Genomic DNA, 19,289 nt, shown 5'->3' with positions numbered 1-19,289 from the left:
GTACGAGTGGTACAGTCAAAACGCAGGGTTTTATCGTACAGATATCGATCTATGTTCTCAAACTGTGCGACCCGACACTCTGATGCGACCTGCTCGCACTGTACGTTTATAAACCACATCGCACTCAGCACCGCAGTGAGATGCCGCAACTCAGACTCGTCTATCCCGAAGCCATGAATAGGAATATAAAGCTCACTAGAGTGAAACGCCCTGCTATGGGAATTTGTGCAATTTTGTGCTGAAAGCCCTAAAAAGAAAAGGCAAGATGTATTTGGACAAAGACACGGCTGAGCGAACTTGGCTACTACAGTCTGTCGATTTTACAAACTGAACTCCATTTCACTCATTGCACCCCACCATGATTCTGTGTTTTCATCTGAGAGGAAGAAGAAGAATCATGGTTTGTGTATGCGCACTGAGCGATTTGCCCACGACCACCTTACGACGGCAAACTGGATTTCAAACATGTTTGATTTTCTCCAGAACTCACAATTCCTGATCGAGAGGTGGTCGTGAGAGGCTGATTGCCCCTTGTTATCCCCTGTACACAATATGACACACCAAAAAATCTGGCATGACTGGAAATCGTACGGTGTATGCCCGGCTTTGCAGGTCAGCAGGCTTTTAGGTTGCAAAGCGGACAGGCATACATTGTACGCCCTTTACTAAAAATATCTGAAATTGTACGCCCTTTTTTTGGGATGTACAGCTTTGGTATGCCCTAATTTTCCTTTGAAATACGATGGAACGATGGAACTATTAGCAAGCAGGTAAGCTTGAAACTTAGAAAAGTTTATGAAAACTCATCTAATAACTGACAACTATAAGATTATTTTAGAGGATTTTTTTTGTTCTTTGGGAGAATACTGTCCGTGGAATGGGGGAAAACAACAGCTAACCTGAATCCTGAATGACAGGATACTAAATCCGTAGCAAATTTCAAGTAGATGTTGTGATTTTTTTCATGTTTCTTCCAGACAATTGGAGTATTTATTTCCATAAGATCGACAATCGGAGGTTGTTTTTGGATAACGGTGAGCTTATTTTGCACTTTTTACAACTGGTATAACTGTCCTTTTTCTGTGACTCATCAGCTGACATTTACAAAATGTACTAAGATACATGAAAATGTGACAAGCTCCAGATTAGTTTTAGTATCAGCTGTATTCTTAAAGAAATAAAAGCAGTCCTGGTTGTACTTTCTCCTCTGTTGGTTTGCAGATTGTGTTGTAGTATTTGTAGACTGTTTTTTTGTTGACTGTTTTTCAGGTTGTTCAACTTGTTGCATATGTATCAATCAAGTTCAAGTTTTAATAATTAAGTTTTACCATTAGCAATAAGTTCAAGTTACACTTTCTGATTGTTTGAATTACCCATAAAAAAATAATACTGGAACTAAAAATGATCTCATGACTTCCTTATGAAATTTCCACCTCTTGTCAAGAACACATACTTCCCATTATCAAGACAAAAATAGAGTTTGAACAAAGACAAAAAGTTAGCTGCAATCCACCTCAAAATGCTGGTAATAGCGTTTCAGGGAGTCTAAGTTTCAAAATGCACTCATTGCAAAGCCTAAATATGTAATACACCAAGCTGTACGCCCTATGAAATATTCCTAGCTAAAAGCCTGCAGGTGAGCCGTTTTTATTGCAGAAGAGGCAAAGGTTTTAAAGAGAAAAAATATCTCTTACCGGTCTCTTCTGTTTTGCTTGGGCATCTGTTTTCCTGCTAGCGCACACAGTTCTCCCTCTGAGGGGTGTTTGAAACGGAACAAACTGGGGGGAACACACTAAGTTAGTACAGTAAATACCAGAGGTGCATAGTGGTAGTTGAGGGAGACATTACCTGCCGTTGCAGAGGAGCCATCGTGCAAATGAGCAGTGTGGAGCCAACCTTTGCATGATGCTGGCAGCCAGCAAGCTGACCACCAGCTGAATCCCCATCAGAGCCTGTAAAATGAGCAAAGCACACGGTGACTATCTGAACCAGGAGCCTCGTGAACAGTAAGCCTTAATTTGTGATTACACCATCAGCTCTACTGTTCACTAAAAAACTATTTTCTATATTATAACAAATGAAGTAGATAAAATTCAAATATTCACGTGCTTCATTAAATTTTTTTTGGCCAGTGATAATATACAAACTTTGTTCTCACTTAACTGTTTGATTTACGTAACACCAGAGATAATTGATTTTTTTATAGATTTTTGTGTTTGTAACTACCCACATGTATTTGGTACAGTTCTGCAACTAACAATCATTTTGCAAATCAATTAATCTGTCTTATTTTTTTCGATTAATCGACTAATAATCTGATAGCCAAGGATCTTTAAAGAAGAATTTTTGCGAAACTAAACCAGGTTAAAGTAAAACTTTCCCAATTGAGGAGTTCTGGGTAGAGCATACTGACGGACAGAGACTTTTTTTTTCATCTCAAATGCAAAATGTTTATACATATTTTTACAATTTTGGTATAATTACTGCTCTAAGGGGGTCGCTCTTTAAGCTGAAGGCACGTCTAACAGTCTATTTTCCAGTTAAAGATTAATCGATTACTGAATTAGATGACAACTATTTAAATTATCGATTGTTTCAGCCCTGATTTGTTAACTCACAAAACTCCTCTTTTCTAAAGAACATTTTCATACCTAAATATTACAGATTTTCAACAACTTCGACATCGGTTAACATAATCTTAGTAAATCTATAATGTGGTTTTATTCACTTAGAGGAAAAACAACCTGCTCCTGTCAGTTAGGTGACCCAGCTAATGTCTGCAGGACTGAAAGGTTGAACTCCTGGATGATGCGTTCATGTGCCTTTGGAGTTATTTTGTTTGGCCTCCCAGAAAGCTTTAATCAACTGATCTGACAAGTCTAGATGACGTGCTAATACATCTCGCACAAACGTTATGATTCAACAATTGTGAGAGAGTTACCATTGATATCAGGATGAGTCTATAATGCTTGATTTCAAAAGTATTAAAGAAAAAGTCCCTTTTGCGGAAAAGGATGTCTGAAGTCGTTCTTCAACCAGAGTCACATTTAAACTGAGTAGAGAGACTGATGATGCAGGCTTTATTTTAACCCCTGAAAAATCACAACATTCATCAAAAACTTTTTAACGAGATGACGATCCTATAAAACACACACTGTATGAGCTGAGAGGCCATTGGGAAATGAATGAAACTCAGCAGATGTCTGCCCAGCTAAATTTAACCTAACTCCAGCACCTGTCAGGCTGCTGCAAGCCTCACTTAGCATCAGCTAAATGGCTAAATGCTAGCTACAAGTTCATACAGCGATATGTTAGTCAAACTATTACAGACGGCGGAGTGGGTGTAGATATATTTACCATATCCTCTGTTTAAAAAAAACGATGAAAGAAACAGAGCTGTATCAGGAGCTTTTGTATCTGCCGCACAGTTTACAGCTGAACCAACCTACATGTGAAACTGCTAACTGACCCGGATGTAGATACGGGTTCCGAGTTAACTTCAGGTACTTCAATAAACGAAGTAAATTCGAGTTTCTGAAAGAATACGAAACAAGTCACGTGTATCAATTTCGATTTCTGGTAACAATAACATAATTACAGGCTAATATAACCATAAGAAACATCTAAAAAACTGTCTATTTATCCTGACGCTTTTTAAAACTACCACAGCCTCTTTTAAAATAACAATTTTTTTATTATATGCGTTTTTTTTTTGTTTGTTTTTTTTTTAGATAACGCTAACCCTAACCCTTTATATTATGCATTAATAAAAACGGCAAACCTTATGCTTGTGTTTTTAAGATTTATAATGTTAAAGATATGATAATTATGCATGGAAAATACAAACATCCGAGCTAAAGCTAATATTTCTGATTGTCTTGAAAGGCACCACAGTGAGCTGGGACTGCGCACTTCTCTGCCTGATATGACCTTAAACAGGGATACGAGGTTTTAAAAATAGAATTTAGAAATTTTGTGACCAAAAGCATATTATTGCTTTTTCGTTATAAAAACAAACTATAACACCTGATATATCAACATGTTTACATACTTAGTATTTAAAGTATCAAGCAAAAATTTACTTTATTAAAGAGAACATTACAATTTTAATAAACAGTGACCAACAACAGAAGAAACAAGCAAAACAAAAAACCTCACAATGTTGTCACAATGACAAAATGATGACTGAACAGATGTTCACCTCTTTTAAAATGTACTTGATCACAGTTCATTTGTGTATTTAAAATAAATAATTCTAATTAAACAATTCTAAGTCTTTTTCCCTCACAGCTAAGCATCCAAATCTGGAAACTAATGCTGAAATAGTTCAACAAATATACACAGCATTGTCTCATTTCAGATCTAAACAACTCATTTTTTTTTTTTTTTTTTTTTTTTTTGATAATAATTTAATCTGCTTGTATCTGGGCAGAAATCTTGCTTATTTTCCACCATATACTGTAGATGAAATCTTGCCTATTTTCCACCATGATTGTTTACAATTCAGATGCTAGGATTCCCTGCATTTTTCTTTCTCCTTTTGTGTCTCATAGTTGAAGGGGGCGTATGATAAAAAGAATTACAGACCCCTCTCATCATTCTAACTGGGAGGTTGCACAATCAGTGGCTGACTAAATATGTTTTTGTCCCATTGTGTCACAAATGTGATAAACTTATATATTAGATATTAACCTTTTTTAAGACATGCATAACATAAATGTCCTTGCAATTTCCGCATTGTGTTGAAAAAAAAGTGCCAAAAATGTAAAACATTTGGTGCAAAAAACACAATTAAAGATTTTTTAATGGGGAGCAAAATAGTAGCAGAAGAGTTTATGATGGTTTTAGAAAAGACTTCAAATCCAACAGATTGAACTGGGAGCGGAAAAGGTGTTTTGACAGAAAGGCAAATCAATCAAAGAGTTTGTTTTAAAAAAGGATGAATCGTCCTTCAACACCATGACTCTTGGCCAAGGTGTCAAACATCAGCTGGATGTTGATGAGCTTTAAAGCCCCAAGGAAAGAATGACAAACCCTAAATGTTGATCGAACATTTTCCAAATAACTCAGTTTGCTTCTCAGTCATCCAGGACTTCAAGCTAGGTCCCATTCTTACACAAGAACAAAGATATACACTTTGTAGGAAACATTTTAAGTTTGCTTCTGTAAAGCAAATGAAATCTGTTACTAAAGCTGTATTGTGGGTGATAGAGAGGCTGTAGGGGTCTGCTTTGTTTCCTCTCATAAAAAAGTGTTCATATTCGTATTTGACAGGATGAAAACATACAACATAAAATATCGTATTATATAAATATTTGGTCTTACAACAACTGGAAAACTATGGGGTTGATTCTAGCTACCTCCTACCACATGTTGATGTGCCATTGAGCAAGCCACTTAGCGCCAAGCTGCAAATTGATTAATGTATGAATGTGAGAACGTGTATGATAGCAGTTGGGTCAGCGCTTCAGGTGGACGGCTTCACTGGAAAAATAACAAATAAAATAATAAAACCTGCTTAAATGCTTACATGCTTAAATAAAAAGTTTCGCAATTTTTTCTGCCAAAAATATTTTTGCGGGCTCCTCAGTGGAACTGTGGGTATCACTGCTGCCTTGCAGCAAGAAGGTTCAGGGTTCAATTCCCGGCAGGGTCCTTCTGCATGGAGTTTGCATGGGTTCTCTTCAGCTTCCTCCCACAGTCCAAAAACATAACTGTTAGGTTAATTGGCTTTTCTAAATTCTCCCTAGGTGTGAGTGTGTCTGTGAATGGTTGGTTGTCCTGTGTGTCTCTGTGTTGTCCTGCGATAGACTGGCCCCTGCCTCTCATTCATAGACAGCACTTTTTATCTGACTAACAAATGTAAAAAATTATGGAATGGATGGAGAAAATTTCTACTAAAATCTAATACATTTTAATTAAACCCCATCCTTCAACTCATTAACTCTGATTAAAATGTAAAGTTTGAGCCCCTTGTTGTTCTTCCCTGAATGCATCTGTGATCCTCCTAATGATAATCCTCAGGTCTTATGCTTCACCATCACATATCTTAACATTTCACTGCATGAAAACAAACATTATGCAAATGCTGAAGCTTAAAGTCTCAGATATGCTCTTCTTCCTGTCTGCTCTGGCGCTGAAACACTTGCTCAACATGGATAAATAAAGAAGGAAAGTTCACTTTTTAATGCCGCAGTGCAGTTCCAACTTTAAAGAATAACAATAAGAAACCCTTCAATGTGATGCAAACGATACGCAAAGTTTAGATTAGACATCAATTTGAGGTTTACAGATGCCTTGCTCAGGAGCAGCTTGCTCAGTTTCAATGACTTTGAATGATACATCAGTGGTCTGTACATGCATTAAAATGTCAGCTCATCCCTACGTGCCACCAAACCTCTAAACCTCTTACCCCCAAAAGATTTAAATCTGTATTTAGCATGTGAGCCTTGGGATGTTATTTGGGTGGTCTTCCATTGTGGGTTTAATTCTCAGTTTTGGCTAACTGCTTGACACACTTTCTGATAGAAAAAACAAAACATCTGATCCTCTATATTCTGTGCACAAGAGAGTGACATTTCATAGAAAACCCTGACCTTGAAAAGTGGAAGATCTGCGCTGTAAAGGAGCAGCACCTCTGTAGGGCAGAAGTCTTTGAATATGAACCAAACTAGATTACATGTTCAGTTTAGAGTGTAGGTCTTCTTGGAGCTCTGTGCTTATGGTTAATTTTGACAGGCACTGACGAAATCTTGACTACTTATAAAACACCTTTCAAAAGATTCAAACTCCTTGACATCTTTAACCATTTTTTCTATTTACAAGAACATATTTTAAAGGTTTGTTTGTGATAGACCAGCACAAAGCAGCGAATAATTGTGAAATGAGAGGAGAATGTAAAAGCTTTGCAAAACCTCAAAAAAAAAATAAAGCTTTGGGGTACATAAGCAAAATTTCAATTATGCTGATTTTTATACCGCTAATTAAAACCAGTACTATCCATCTTCACCATAACTGTAGAAATCTATCACTCCACATTGACCTAAACAACCTTTTTCCACACATCAAATGAGAAAACATTATACAGGGTTTCACTAGACAGGTTGGGTACAAAGTAGGAGCTGATGAGCTACAGGTCAGATGAGGAGTCGGTTAACCGGAAAACGATTTCTATGATGGTTTTTCACATAACTTTGAAATTCACAAACGTATGGAAAAATGTAATTAGGAGGAAAACAGAAGATGTTTGTTATGTTTCTTTTGCTGCCGAAAATAGTGTGAGCAACAGAGTAGAACATAATATAATCTAATAGAATCCAGTACAATAGAATCCAATAGAATAAAATAGAATCCAGCAGAACAGACTATAATCCAATAGAATAGATTATTTGCATAGAATATAATAGAACAGAATAGAGTAGAGTAAAATAGAGTAGAACAGAAGAGAATAGAATCCAATATAATAGAATGGCATAGAATCCAACAGAATAGAAGAGAATCCATTAGCATAGAATATAATAGAATTGAATGAAATAGAGTAGAATTAAATAGAGTAGAGTAGAATAGAATAGAACAGAATTGAGTAGAATTGAAAATAATGGAATCCAATAGAATAGAATAGAGTTAAATAGAATAGAATAAAATCCAATAGAAAAGAATAGCATGTAAAACAGTCTATTTTAATACAAAGTACAAACATTGTGATTTGTTGTTTTCAAGAAGAGCAGTTCAGTATTTTTCAAACTGCTATTTTTTTTTTTTATCTCAGATAATTTTTTTGAAGCCTGGATCTTGCCTGGATGAAAACATAAAAATCTAAAGATCAGTTAAATCTTCTTAAGGTTTCTCCTTTATGCCAGTCAAATTAATGGATGGAGAATTTCTCTGTGTAAGGAAAAAGAAAACACTTTATTATTATCATCTTTGACAGAAATCCTAATCCCTCTATCAAGTTGGCCATCTGTGGCTGGAGAGCTGGGGCAGAAATTACTGAGCAAAATGGACACAAATAAAATGCTAACCCATCACGGACTACAAGTGGCTCCCCTCCCTCTGTTCAGCTCAGGGGGCCTCTTGGTTCCCACACCACTTCCCTGGGTCTCTCCCAGGGTACTGCTGGAAAACTGGCGGCTGGTTCTGAGCCCGCAGCGGGGATGCAGCCCCCCATTGGCTCGTCTTTGTCAGCCCCTATGCATAGCATTCACTCCCTGATTTGAATATATGCAAATGTTGCCGTGGTGGCTTGCCAAAGGAAACTGCCCCTTTGCCTCAGCGCTCATTGTCCTTCTCTCATCTGCCTTAATTTTACTTGCTTTTTTTCTGGTTTTGTCTCTGCCCTAACTGCTGCCTCCTCTGTAGTGTGTGTGTGAGAAAGAATTGTGGGAACCAGCTAAGGAGGATCAGATCTGCTTTGTCACTGGGATTTATTGAAAACAAGACTCTGACTCATGGCGGTTAATTAGCGGTTTCATGGAAGGATAAGGGAAACAAGGAAGTCCTGAGCACTGTAAAGGATACGCTTCGTCATTCAGCATCATGATCCCTGCCTACATCAGAAAATGTTAGCGATGCCAAACAAAATGTGCTACTCTAATAATTTTTGTCAACAAACTACAACTGTAGACTGTTATGGTTAAAAAGGAGGTTCGATATTATTATTAACACAACCAGAAAAAAAAAAGAAGCCAAAATTTTGTCTTTGCAACAAAGGTTAAGTTGTAAGTAGAATATATTTCCAATAAACCCCACAGAGAAATTCTGAGGAAAAAACTGGTCTGTATTTGAATCCACATTGTTATTGGTTAGATTTCTGACCTAGATTTGGTTACTTTGACTATTCTTATGGATGAGGTTTGATTAAAAATAATAACGCTCAATCTGGATTAGAACCCTGTTGTTCAAGTTTTTTTATATTTTTTATACATCAATTGATTTTCCTTCACCATCAAGTTGACTGGAGAAGTCTGGTGCCACAATCTAATGTTTAGTGTGCAAGAGGTGGGTATCCTGGGCAGCTTAGAGTAAAGCATAGGCACATATACCTGGAGGGACTTTAATTAAGGATGCACACAGGAAGGTAGGAAGATCGACCAAAAAAAGAAATAAAAAACATCTCCTTATAAAGAGGCCATAACCATGGTTTAAATTGAGAGTCTGCTTGTTTTCAAAAATCTATGCTAAAGTATGTCCTGATATGTTACAAACACTTTGGTTAACAGTAAACCTTGACAAAGAATCTGGCTTTTATAGGGCAGAAGCTATGTCTGGTCTACAAACACTCTCACACAGGGGCATTGTGTGGCCTTGCAGGTGACAGAGACTCAGTGAAAACTTTTTATAGTGAGTAAATAGTATAAATTAATATATGAAATTAGAGAAATCTAAATTTTCCGACATGTGGCGTAAAATTCATTTGCATAGAGACTAGACAACTTAGAAGTGCATGTTGTTGTGCTTGAAAGTTTACACACATTAAAGACAGCCACCAATATTAGTAAATAAAAGATTTGAGTCAATCACTGAAATCAGGTGTTATCTGTAACGTTCAGAAATTGTTCAGTCATATTTCTGCACATGTTTGCAGGTATGTTAGATCACTGTTCATGACCAAGATACTTCAGTTTGTCTGGGACAGTTTATTTGTATATAAATATATGAATATACCACAAAAACAAATGGAATAAGTATTTTAACTCCTAAAATAAGCTAATTAGAAATTATGCACTTGAAATTAAAGACTGCAGTTCATTTTTCTTATTTGAAATGAAAGTTGTCTTATTCCACTGGCAAAGTGTCTCACTTTTAACGACTCAATGCAAAAAAAAAAAAAACACTTTATTAAAGAAAATTTTTCTTAGATTTCAGTTATCTGCGGTGCACAAAATTAATATTGTGGCATAAATGATATCTGAAAGTAGTCAGTAACTCATTAATTCAATTACTGTTACTGACTGGTATAAAATTGACAGGTTTTCCTTTTATGGAGAGTCAAAGGTGATTTAAAATTAAATGATATGCCTTTTTATCCAAGGTTAAGAAACATTAAAATCTCTGGCAGTTTCCTGTCAGGTGTGCCAGAAACCTTTCTTTGCTTCATGTCCTGGTAATGGCATTCAGTGCCTATAGCACATTCTACACAAAAAGCAAAACCTTTCATGAAACACAATGAAATGGCCACATTCAGCTTAACACTGCATTCATTCATAAAGCTTTTTTTTAATATATATATCTTTGCAAGGTTCAGGTATTTAGAAAATCAAGGAATAACCAGAAAGTGTCTGTAATTCTTTTCTAGCTGTCCTATTAGGTCCCTGATAGTGGACCATGTTCCCATGAGCCATGCAGCTCTATTTACATCATTGTCTAAAGGTTTGGAAGATTTTTCAAAACCGTAAGACCTGTAACATTTTTGAAAACCCTCGAATAAAAAAACAAATTAAAAAAAAGATATTTCCCCTGTGTAGATTAAAATGAAATTAAAATGTCCCACTTAAAGTTTTGCTGATGATGTGGTAAGACCAGTGAAATGTTCACATGCTCACTTCCTGCAGTGCATTAATTTGATGAGCGCACTCCCGCATTTTAATGACAAAAGCAGCAGTCCTACCGGCCGCGCGCTTGAACTTGACCGCCGTGCCTGGCTGGGAAAAGAGGCGCGACTTTGGCCCTTGTTGCTCCGCTCTTTTCTCCTGAGCGGCTGGTGGGTCTGATGTCACCACATTAGCATAAATTTCAGCCTGTTCCCAATTAAACGAGAGGAGCGGGGAGGCCATCAGTCTATTCTCACATGGCCAGGGATTGGCCAGCATCTCCTCTGCACACAAACTAAGGGGGCAAAAGCTGCAGCTAAAGGTGGGTAAGTTCAACAGCTGAAAAATGTGCAACTCTTATTTGTGATGATTTTGACTTTTGATTAATCTGCGTTTTATATAATAATTAACATATATTAAGTAATATATTCAGTAATATATATATTGTTAAACAACGTGACACCTTTCCTCGTTATTTCCACCTCAATTAAAGCTTGGAAAATGTGTCTATTTTAAAGATTCCAGCTGACAGCATCTTTATGTGGATCCAAATATATGTTTTGTTTTTTTGCCTCGTAAGCTCTAAGATTGGTTGTTTTCAAAGCGTGGAGAATTTTCAGTAAATCCTGATAAAAGATTTGAATGCCATCACATTGTTCCGTTCCCACCAATCTTAAAACCTCCAAGATATACAACGTGAGACATTTGAGGAGGCTAAATGTTCTGGAGATAGTTCAGTCACGTGTTTATCCAAATGCAATGTGTAATTTTATAAATCGATATCAAATGATGTCATTATCGACGCACCATTAGAAGCAGTTTGGAAATACAGTAGGACTTTCTGTTCGCATGGAAAATTTCTGTTTTAATGTGTAGATCTCTTCCTCACAAAGTTCATTTCTATGGAGGATAACTCTGTAAAGGAATCTAACCTTGCTGTGAAAAGTTGACCTCAAATAGACCACAGCATTGCCCCACCAGCAGAACTGAGTCCTAATCTGGGACCAAGACAGAGGGATGGACACTATTGACCTTCATCATCTTTATGTCAGACCTTTGAAGAGCCGTCATTACAATTCCCATAAGTGGCCACTTGAACTGGTCAGTTACTAACAAATGAAACCAACATGCATCATGTATTATTAAAGCTGGATAAATATTTGTTTTTGAATTGAAAGTGGAAAGTGTAGATTTCAATAATTGTATTTATCTTGTCATATATTTTGATCTACTTGATGAAATAAAATATGTCAGATTGTTAAAGTCCTATGTGAAAAGTATCATATTTATAATTTAATTATGATAAAAGTTGTCATTCTAATTGGTTTTAATATATAATTTACTATTTCAATCAAAACAGAAAACTTTCAAAGTGGAAAGATACAGCTTGAAGCTATTCTCTAACAAAAGCACCGGTATGGTTTAAAAGAGATAACCAGGTAGATTATTGATCAGAGCTCTGCATCCTGCCTTCCTGTACATGCATGTGTACATTCTGAATATTAAAATGCATTATGCATTTCTTCAAAAATAGTGCATTGGTGCATCTCCGTGTTCATGAAATAAAATCATGAAGAATTTTTATTTTCCTCTGCAAATGTTTTTTTTTTTTCTTTTGTCAAGCCTGCGTTTTGGAAAATGTATCCCAAATATATTAACGAGTTTGTTGTCCATGATTATAAATGGATATAAATATAAAACAAGAGCTAAATGTGTAAATGTCTCAGAATCCCTAATAAAAAGCATCAACAAAAAAAATCTGCATTATTCTTTATAATTTTTGCAATCGTGAAACCTACAATTGGGAGGTATTGTAATGGTGACCTTCCTTAAGAAAACGTTGAGTATATTTATCATCATTATTACTTTTATATTAATGGCAGAGGAAAAATAAACGAATCTTAATTACTAAAATTAAAATCACAATTATGGTTTTATTATAGACTAATATAGCCATCGTTATTTCAAGTCCTATTGATATAAAACGCGCTGATTGGTGCAGGTTTTCTTTAAAGTGTGGTCGTTTTAATTAAAACCATTTTACAAAGAAAGATCTGGTTTATCGCCCTAAAAATGAGCGTAATAAAAAGAGTACAGGTTTAATGTGCGTCCAGATTACAGACTGGCAGCACTTCTGCAAGCAGCAGATGATTCATGTCAGGCCGCGTTTCCGGTCTGACCAACAAAGTCACTTCTTTAGCAGCATTGCGGTTTCATTTATTCCTTTTTAAAGTTGAATAAAATTTGTTCCAGATGTTTTTAGAATCATTTCATTTTATCCGTTACATGTTATGACGGTTCGTGTATTTCTAAGGTCTTGTAGATTCAGGCCGAGAACATTATCTGTACAGGCCCATGATGGCCTGCAGTACCACCTTTATACCACTGGGTGACGTAGTTTCACGCTACAGATTGATGTTAATTGTAAGACTGTCGGCCTAGATGCAGAGAGGCCCGTAGGCAAGTGTGTATTCGTTGGATGTGGACTTAAATGATCATCTCCGTCATCAAAGTCAGATTTATAAACAGTAGATTTTGAAATTCATCAAAAAAGCCTGAGACTCTCTTTGTTGTTTTCATGGCAAATTATAGTAAGTATAGGGCATTGGTCCTAATGCATGTGTCACACAACGATCAGTGGCACATCAAACCTTCCACAATAATGGCACGCTTTGGGTGCCTGGAAAAAAAATGTTTTGGCAACATTTTAAAGAGGAACTACTAAAACGTGCGGATTAGAGCTAATTTCAGGAGCAAAATGAAAGCTGTCCTAAATTCAGTGTCCCAATAACTGGGTGCATGTAAAAGGAGGTTGGTTAGCCACCATAAATCCATTTTATTCTAGATTTTTTTAATACCTTTTTATTTGCTTTTTGATTTTTGTGGGATTTTTTTTTTCGTTCATAACATTCCAGTCTTGAAGGTGCATCTCTCTCTCTGGATCCCACCCACTTTGTTAATATACAACAGCAGCTTGGATAGGTCTATGTTAAACTCTTGAAACTCTAATTAGGCTGTTTGTTTTTTTTTGTTTTTTTTGTTTTTTTTTTTTTTTTTTTTTTTTTTTTTTTTTTTTTTTGTAGTGAAACGCAATCATTACAAGTAAGCCCATTTATCCCGTCTTTAGTAGCCTTCTAAGGCTCCTTTTCTATATTGTAGCATTCAAATTTTCATTAACAGAGAAGGGGGGGGGGGGGGGGTATTCTCTAAATCAAGTCTAGAGCTTTGCAAACAGATTCAACGTCCCACCATCAACATCCCACACAGTTAGATGCGCTTCGGAATCAGTGGCGCCTTACGTCACCACGCTGCTTATCTCGTCATTTTTGAGGGGCACCGCGTTTACCCTCCTGCCTCAACTTCTTCCAACATATTTGCGCTCTGATTGTTGCTTTTTGGAGACTAAGTCCTTTTTTGGGAGTTTTTTTAACAGCTCTCTAAATTCGAGATTTAGACTCGACTGTCTCCCCTGCGTCCTGTTAGTTACGCATAGAAGACGTCGTACAACGTAAGTCAACGTGATCCACCGGAGCTCAGGATAGACGTAAGCTTCAGCATCTGCTGGCCGCTGCCGAGGTTGCAGCTGCGGCATCAGACCCGCGCACACCGCGTCTAAACCTTCTGCATCTCAGACTGCTGGACAGTAACTGCTTCTTCCAGTGCCAGACGCTCATATGGGAACTACCACATTTAAACGTGCATCTGTTTGCTGCTTCATCGGGCGATTCCATTCGTTCTCTCTCTTACGACAATTGCCTTCCAGAGAAGAGATGCGTGCCGGTGTGAGGACCACTCATTCGAACAGCTGTGATGGTTTTTGCAGCGGGACATGAAGGAGAAAAGAAATCAGATGTGTAGCCCTCAATTTATGCCACATAATCTACCCCTTCATCATAGTATGAAGACTTCTAATTTCATCTCACCCTCAATTGAGGAGAAAAACACTTTTGTAATTTGTTTATGAAAGAAAGGAAATGTTTTGTGGCTTCGACCTCCACCTGTCTCCGCGCGCAGTCACAACTACGCAGAGACGGATGCACGTGGCTCAGTATGCCTGTCAGATGCTTGAGACCAAGTAAGGACAAGGAGCTCCAACTCAAACTATAGGTATCAATAGTGGTCCAGGGAGATTGCTGTGTTACTTTGCGGGTCTTCTAAGAGAGAGAGAGAGAGAGAGAGAGAGAGAGAGAGAGAGAGAGGGGAGGGGACCCACGACACAGCAGCTTCCTCTATACTGTCATTCAAGTGGGAAGATGCTGAATGAGATGCCTGCTCGCTGCAGGCTTTTTTCCTTTCCTTTTTATTTTTGAATTGGATCAACCTGTGCAGCTTTGAAGACGCGTTTCGCAGGGTGAGATTCCTGGACTCTAGGTTTTGGTCATACATGAGAGATCCTGATACGTGGGATTTATTCACTTTTGATTCCTTGTAAGTATTTCTCGTGTAATTCTTGTTCAAGATGAGCCATTTTTCCTTAAATTTTAAAATCTTTCTTTACCCTTAAAATCTGTTGTAACATTTTTATAATGATGGTTAAATTGGTTAAAGTGAGCTTAAATGTGTCGCTGTCATTCTTAGTGAAAACCAGACTAATGAGGGGCAGCCCGTCTGTTCTGACCCACGTTGAGCGCAGCTGAGGCGGGCTGAGTGGCCCCGGAGCTGCGGCGTTTAGAAAGCAAACAGTTGTGTGATTGTTAGTAGAGCCTGGGAAAATGTCCCCTCGGCTGGGAGGTGGAGGGAATTGACGCCAGAGCCCCTTGTTAAGAAGACCTGTGTGTGCTCCCAGACAGCATTGTGATGCTAATGAGCACCAGCACGCAGTTGAACTTGATGTTGACTTTTTTTTCTTTCTATTATCAGACGTTTTTTTTTTTTTGCTTCTTTTTTTTTACCCCTTGTTTTGTGGGTACACATTTATGGTTGTGGGAACATGTTCTCCGGAGCAACCGTGTGAAATAAATTGCTAAGACCTCTGAAGTTGTCAAAATATAGAGGCAATAACTTCTGACGTAAAAAAAAGAAAATTATATTTCCAGAAACACATAAATATTTCTCTACTTTTTTAAGAGTTACACCTTCTGCGGAAATAAGTTGACTAATATATCAATTGCTTTTAAAATATTACTCATGTTCAGTAAAGAGAACTACAGCTTTTCTTTCTTTCTCTCTTTCTTCTCTTTCTTTCTGTCTTTCTTTTCTTCTTTTTATTTCACAGTTCAACAAAATATAAGCATGGTGTAATTTCATATTTTTTTCTGGTCAATTAGATAAGAATAATACCAAATAAACAGTCAGCATTTTTTTAAATATAAAAAAATAAGATAATTTTTTTTTAAACTTCAGCAGTTTGCTTAATTTCATAAATAAAACCAGCCTCACAGAAACGAAATGTTAAATAAAACTCATAGCTGAAAATAAAATGTTATAAATTCGTCTTAAGGTTTCTTTTTTCATAGTAAAAATAGATTAAAACAAATAATGCGTTGGAGTAATTGAAATAGTGATACATTTCATTTTCCTTTAGTTTAACAAAAATAAAAACGTCTGGCATTTTGGTTTAGATCTTATTAGAATGCAGTAATTTGAAAGCATAAAATAAAATATTTGATATTGAATTTATCCTTCTCTAAACACAACTATAGGCAATGATTTTAATTAATTTGGTTTTAGCTAAGTTTAGCTGCCTAAATGAACTTAAACTCAAACGTTTTTCTTTTATTTATAAAAATCTTTTGGTCACATAAATCTATAAATCTAAATGTAGCAAATAGGACTTCGTTGGTTTCAGCACCATGGACAGAGACGAGGATCCCTTGTTTCACACTGCGAACATGGGAAAATGTTTTATTGTATTTAAATATTCTACAATTTTAGATACTTTTGAATTTTATAAAAAGAAAAAAAACGAAAAACGTAAATGTTAATTTGTGGGGAATTATACATACGATGATTTTGGGGAGATTATTTGTGCGACTTCATATTTTAGAAGCAGCATGAAAGCAGCTTATGTGTATTTGAAAAACAATCACAAAATATCCTATTTAAAGAGCAATGAACTGAGCACAGTAGAGCAAAATAAAACTGAAGGGACTTAAATAGAATAGAATAAGTAGGTGAGGGCGTAACTGGAGTGGACGTCTAACTGTATTTATATTTGGTAGGACGTGACGCACCCAGGGGGCGTGTTTAGCTGATGAGAGGAAGAACGGAAAGTCAATCTGCATTAACGTACTGTACCTTCACTTTATGCAAGAGGCAAAGAAAATGCATCTCAGAAAATACACTAATACACACACACACACACACACACACACAAACAAACAAACACACCCACCACACACAGCTATTTTGAATAATGCAGAGAGTTGGCAGGTATTTATATCGCACTAGTTTCATTTACTACTTTTATAGCAAATAAAGCTACAACGCCATTAATATTATTATTTAACACTTATGTAATGCCTGATATGAGAGAAGCAGAAAGCAGGCTGTACATTACGTTTATCTAAGGGAAGATAAAAAAAAATATATATATAAATGTGTGTGAAAAAAATTCACTCTACATTTCACTTTAAAATAATATACATAATATTTAACACAATATACGTGTTTTATTTCTATGTTTTCTTGTTAATTTCGCAATTTTCCCTAAAGCAAAAATGAATATAGTAGATCAGTTTATAGATAGAGTTTGTAGCCAATAGAACCAGAGATGAATGCAGATGTTCATATTTTTGCACTCCGGTCTTTTTGTATTTATTTAAATTTTACTATTAAAGTGTCAAAAATCGTGGATCCTTTGAATCTAACAGCAGAGGCTGGATATTTGCAGACTTTTGCAGCCAGTCCTCAACAACCATCAAAAACAATTGTGATAAATAAGGCTTGTTAATAGAGAAATAAAATAATATGACTACTAACAAAATATTATTTACACGAATCAAATTCTCACAGTGAACCCTTGTAAACCATATGTTTCTACCTCTATAATTGCTTTAAAAAATACAACTGGTGACAGCTGTATTTATATTAAAGATCATCATTATATAAGCCAACTCTTCTTCATAGAGCACATTTGAATTGACCATGTTGGTGGATGTGCTGGTTTAACAGCACGTTAGGATATGTTATTGCAGATGTGTTTAGCTGGAATAGGCAGATGCCTAACCGACAGAGCTACAACTAACCTGAAAAAAACTTTTAAAGAGCTCATAAGCGATCGTCACGCATTTTAATCTATTATTCTTGCTGATATCCGTTCGGTTGTCCTGTTAATACCGATCCACGTGTCTGGGCGTTAATAAGCGTGTCTAATTCGCAGAACACCATGTCTGTCCCTTGACAGTTTGACCCAGGCACAGAGAGACAGGGCTGCTGCTGTGTTTGAACTGGGGCTTTGTCTTAAAGACGTGCTCACAACTCACGTGGTTACAATGACGCGCAGCGTCATGGCTGCAGCGAACCGGAGAGAGATGCTTCTAAAGCCAGACTGACAACTGAAAAAACAGACCAGGGAAATGTTAACTGTCCGGTAATGGAAGCTAGTTTCCATGCTGCTCAATACAAAGGGATAGTGTGAGTATTTTTCATTTCAAATCTTAATCATACGTTTCGTTTTACAAAGACTGGGGAAGCAAATGTCAAACCCACTGAATGAAAAAAGGTTGATTAAACAATATTAATTCCAATTTAATTACCATTTTGTTCCCATCCAACTCGGAACTACGATGTACAGAAAATAACAACACCTTGTTCTAGTGTTTTCAGAGGAGTTCAGTGCTGAAAAAATTGTACAATCTATTGTTGTTATTCATGAAATTTGTTTACATCACGGTGGTTCTGTACATCACACTCCATACAAAATCTAAACTAGATTGTAGACTACATGTTCCTCAACATTCTTTTATTTTTATTGACCTAGTAGAAATGTATTTAAGTTCCTTATTCCTGAACTTTTAGCAGGCCGTGCCATAGCTTGAATGACAGCAATGTCTAACGGTTGACGCTTTATCTTATGAAGCTTTGTTATGCCCTACTTAACCATAGTTTGATTCTGCTCTATTTGAACTTAAAAAAGTAAGATACATAATATTCTATTATTGAAAGATTTGAATACATTGTTTAAAAAAGTATATCAAAGTAACAAAAAGCTTTTCCAGAATGTTTTCAGGGGGGTGCTTAAATCCAGAGATAATCTTGCATGCTCAAAAGGTTTTGGAAATTACAGAGTTAATTTCTCTTTTGTTGTATTTATATATTGATATGGTAAATACCCCAGACAACAAATGCATTAATGCTTACATATAAGATTAGATTTGACATAAACAAGTGAATATGCTTTTAAAAATAGTTGTCACAGATCTCTGACCGTTCTCCATCCCGGTGCTGCCACTGGATGCTTAAATAAAAACCTGGTGACTTGTACTGTCCTGACAGCCCGTCCGCCTTTGCTTATCCTGCCACCATAAGTGGCAGAACTAGTTTTACTTGGGGGTCATAATGTTGACATTTTGCTGGAAGCCACCCTGTATGGTTTATTGTTGAGCCTCTGGTAGTTTGTCATGCTTTCAAACAACGCACGGATTAATTCACTCAGTGGCGAAAATGATGGTCCTGTGGTTTGAAATGGGTCGATGTGAGCTGGCATTTAAAAGCAACAATGAACCGGTTGTTTGTAAGGGCCTGTGCTTTGGAGGAAGTGTCTTATCTCAGATCATAAGTTCTGTTATGGCTTGCAGGAGCATAGATAGTCAGTGTTAC

At 36.6% G+C, this 19,289-nt stretch overlaps 1 protein-coding gene across 1 annotated transcript in view; it reads right to left on the bottom strand.

Annotated features, from left to right (window-relative positions):
* Window positions 1–3,485, bottom strand: part of tmem161a (transmembrane protein 161A) — a 14,889-nt gene extending 11,404 nt beyond the window's left edge. The window contains exons 1-3 of the mRNA XM_015399421.1: window positions 3,358–3,485; window positions 1,849–1,952; window positions 1,695–1,778 (exon numbers count right to left, since the gene is read on the bottom strand). Coding sequence (XP_015254907.1) covers window positions 1,695–1,778; window positions 1,849–1,952; window positions 3,358–3,360 — 191 coding nt within the window. The 5' untranslated portion in view covers window positions 3,361–3,485. The remainder of the gene's footprint in view (window positions 1–1,694; window positions 1,779–1,848; window positions 1,953–3,357) is intronic.
* Between the last annotated feature and the right edge of the window lie 15,804 nt (window positions 3,486–19,289).

Source organism: Cyprinodon variegatus, unplaced genomic scaffold (assembly GCF_000732505.1).
Source record: "Cyprinodon variegatus isolate N-32 unplaced genomic scaffold, C_variegatus-1.0 Scaffold1011, whole genome shotgun sequence".
NCBI classification, from domain to species: Eukaryota; Metazoa; Chordata; class Actinopteri; order Cyprinodontiformes; family Cyprinodontidae; genus Cyprinodon; species Cyprinodon variegatus.
This window is presented reverse-complemented; position numbering and strand designations above follow the sequence as displayed.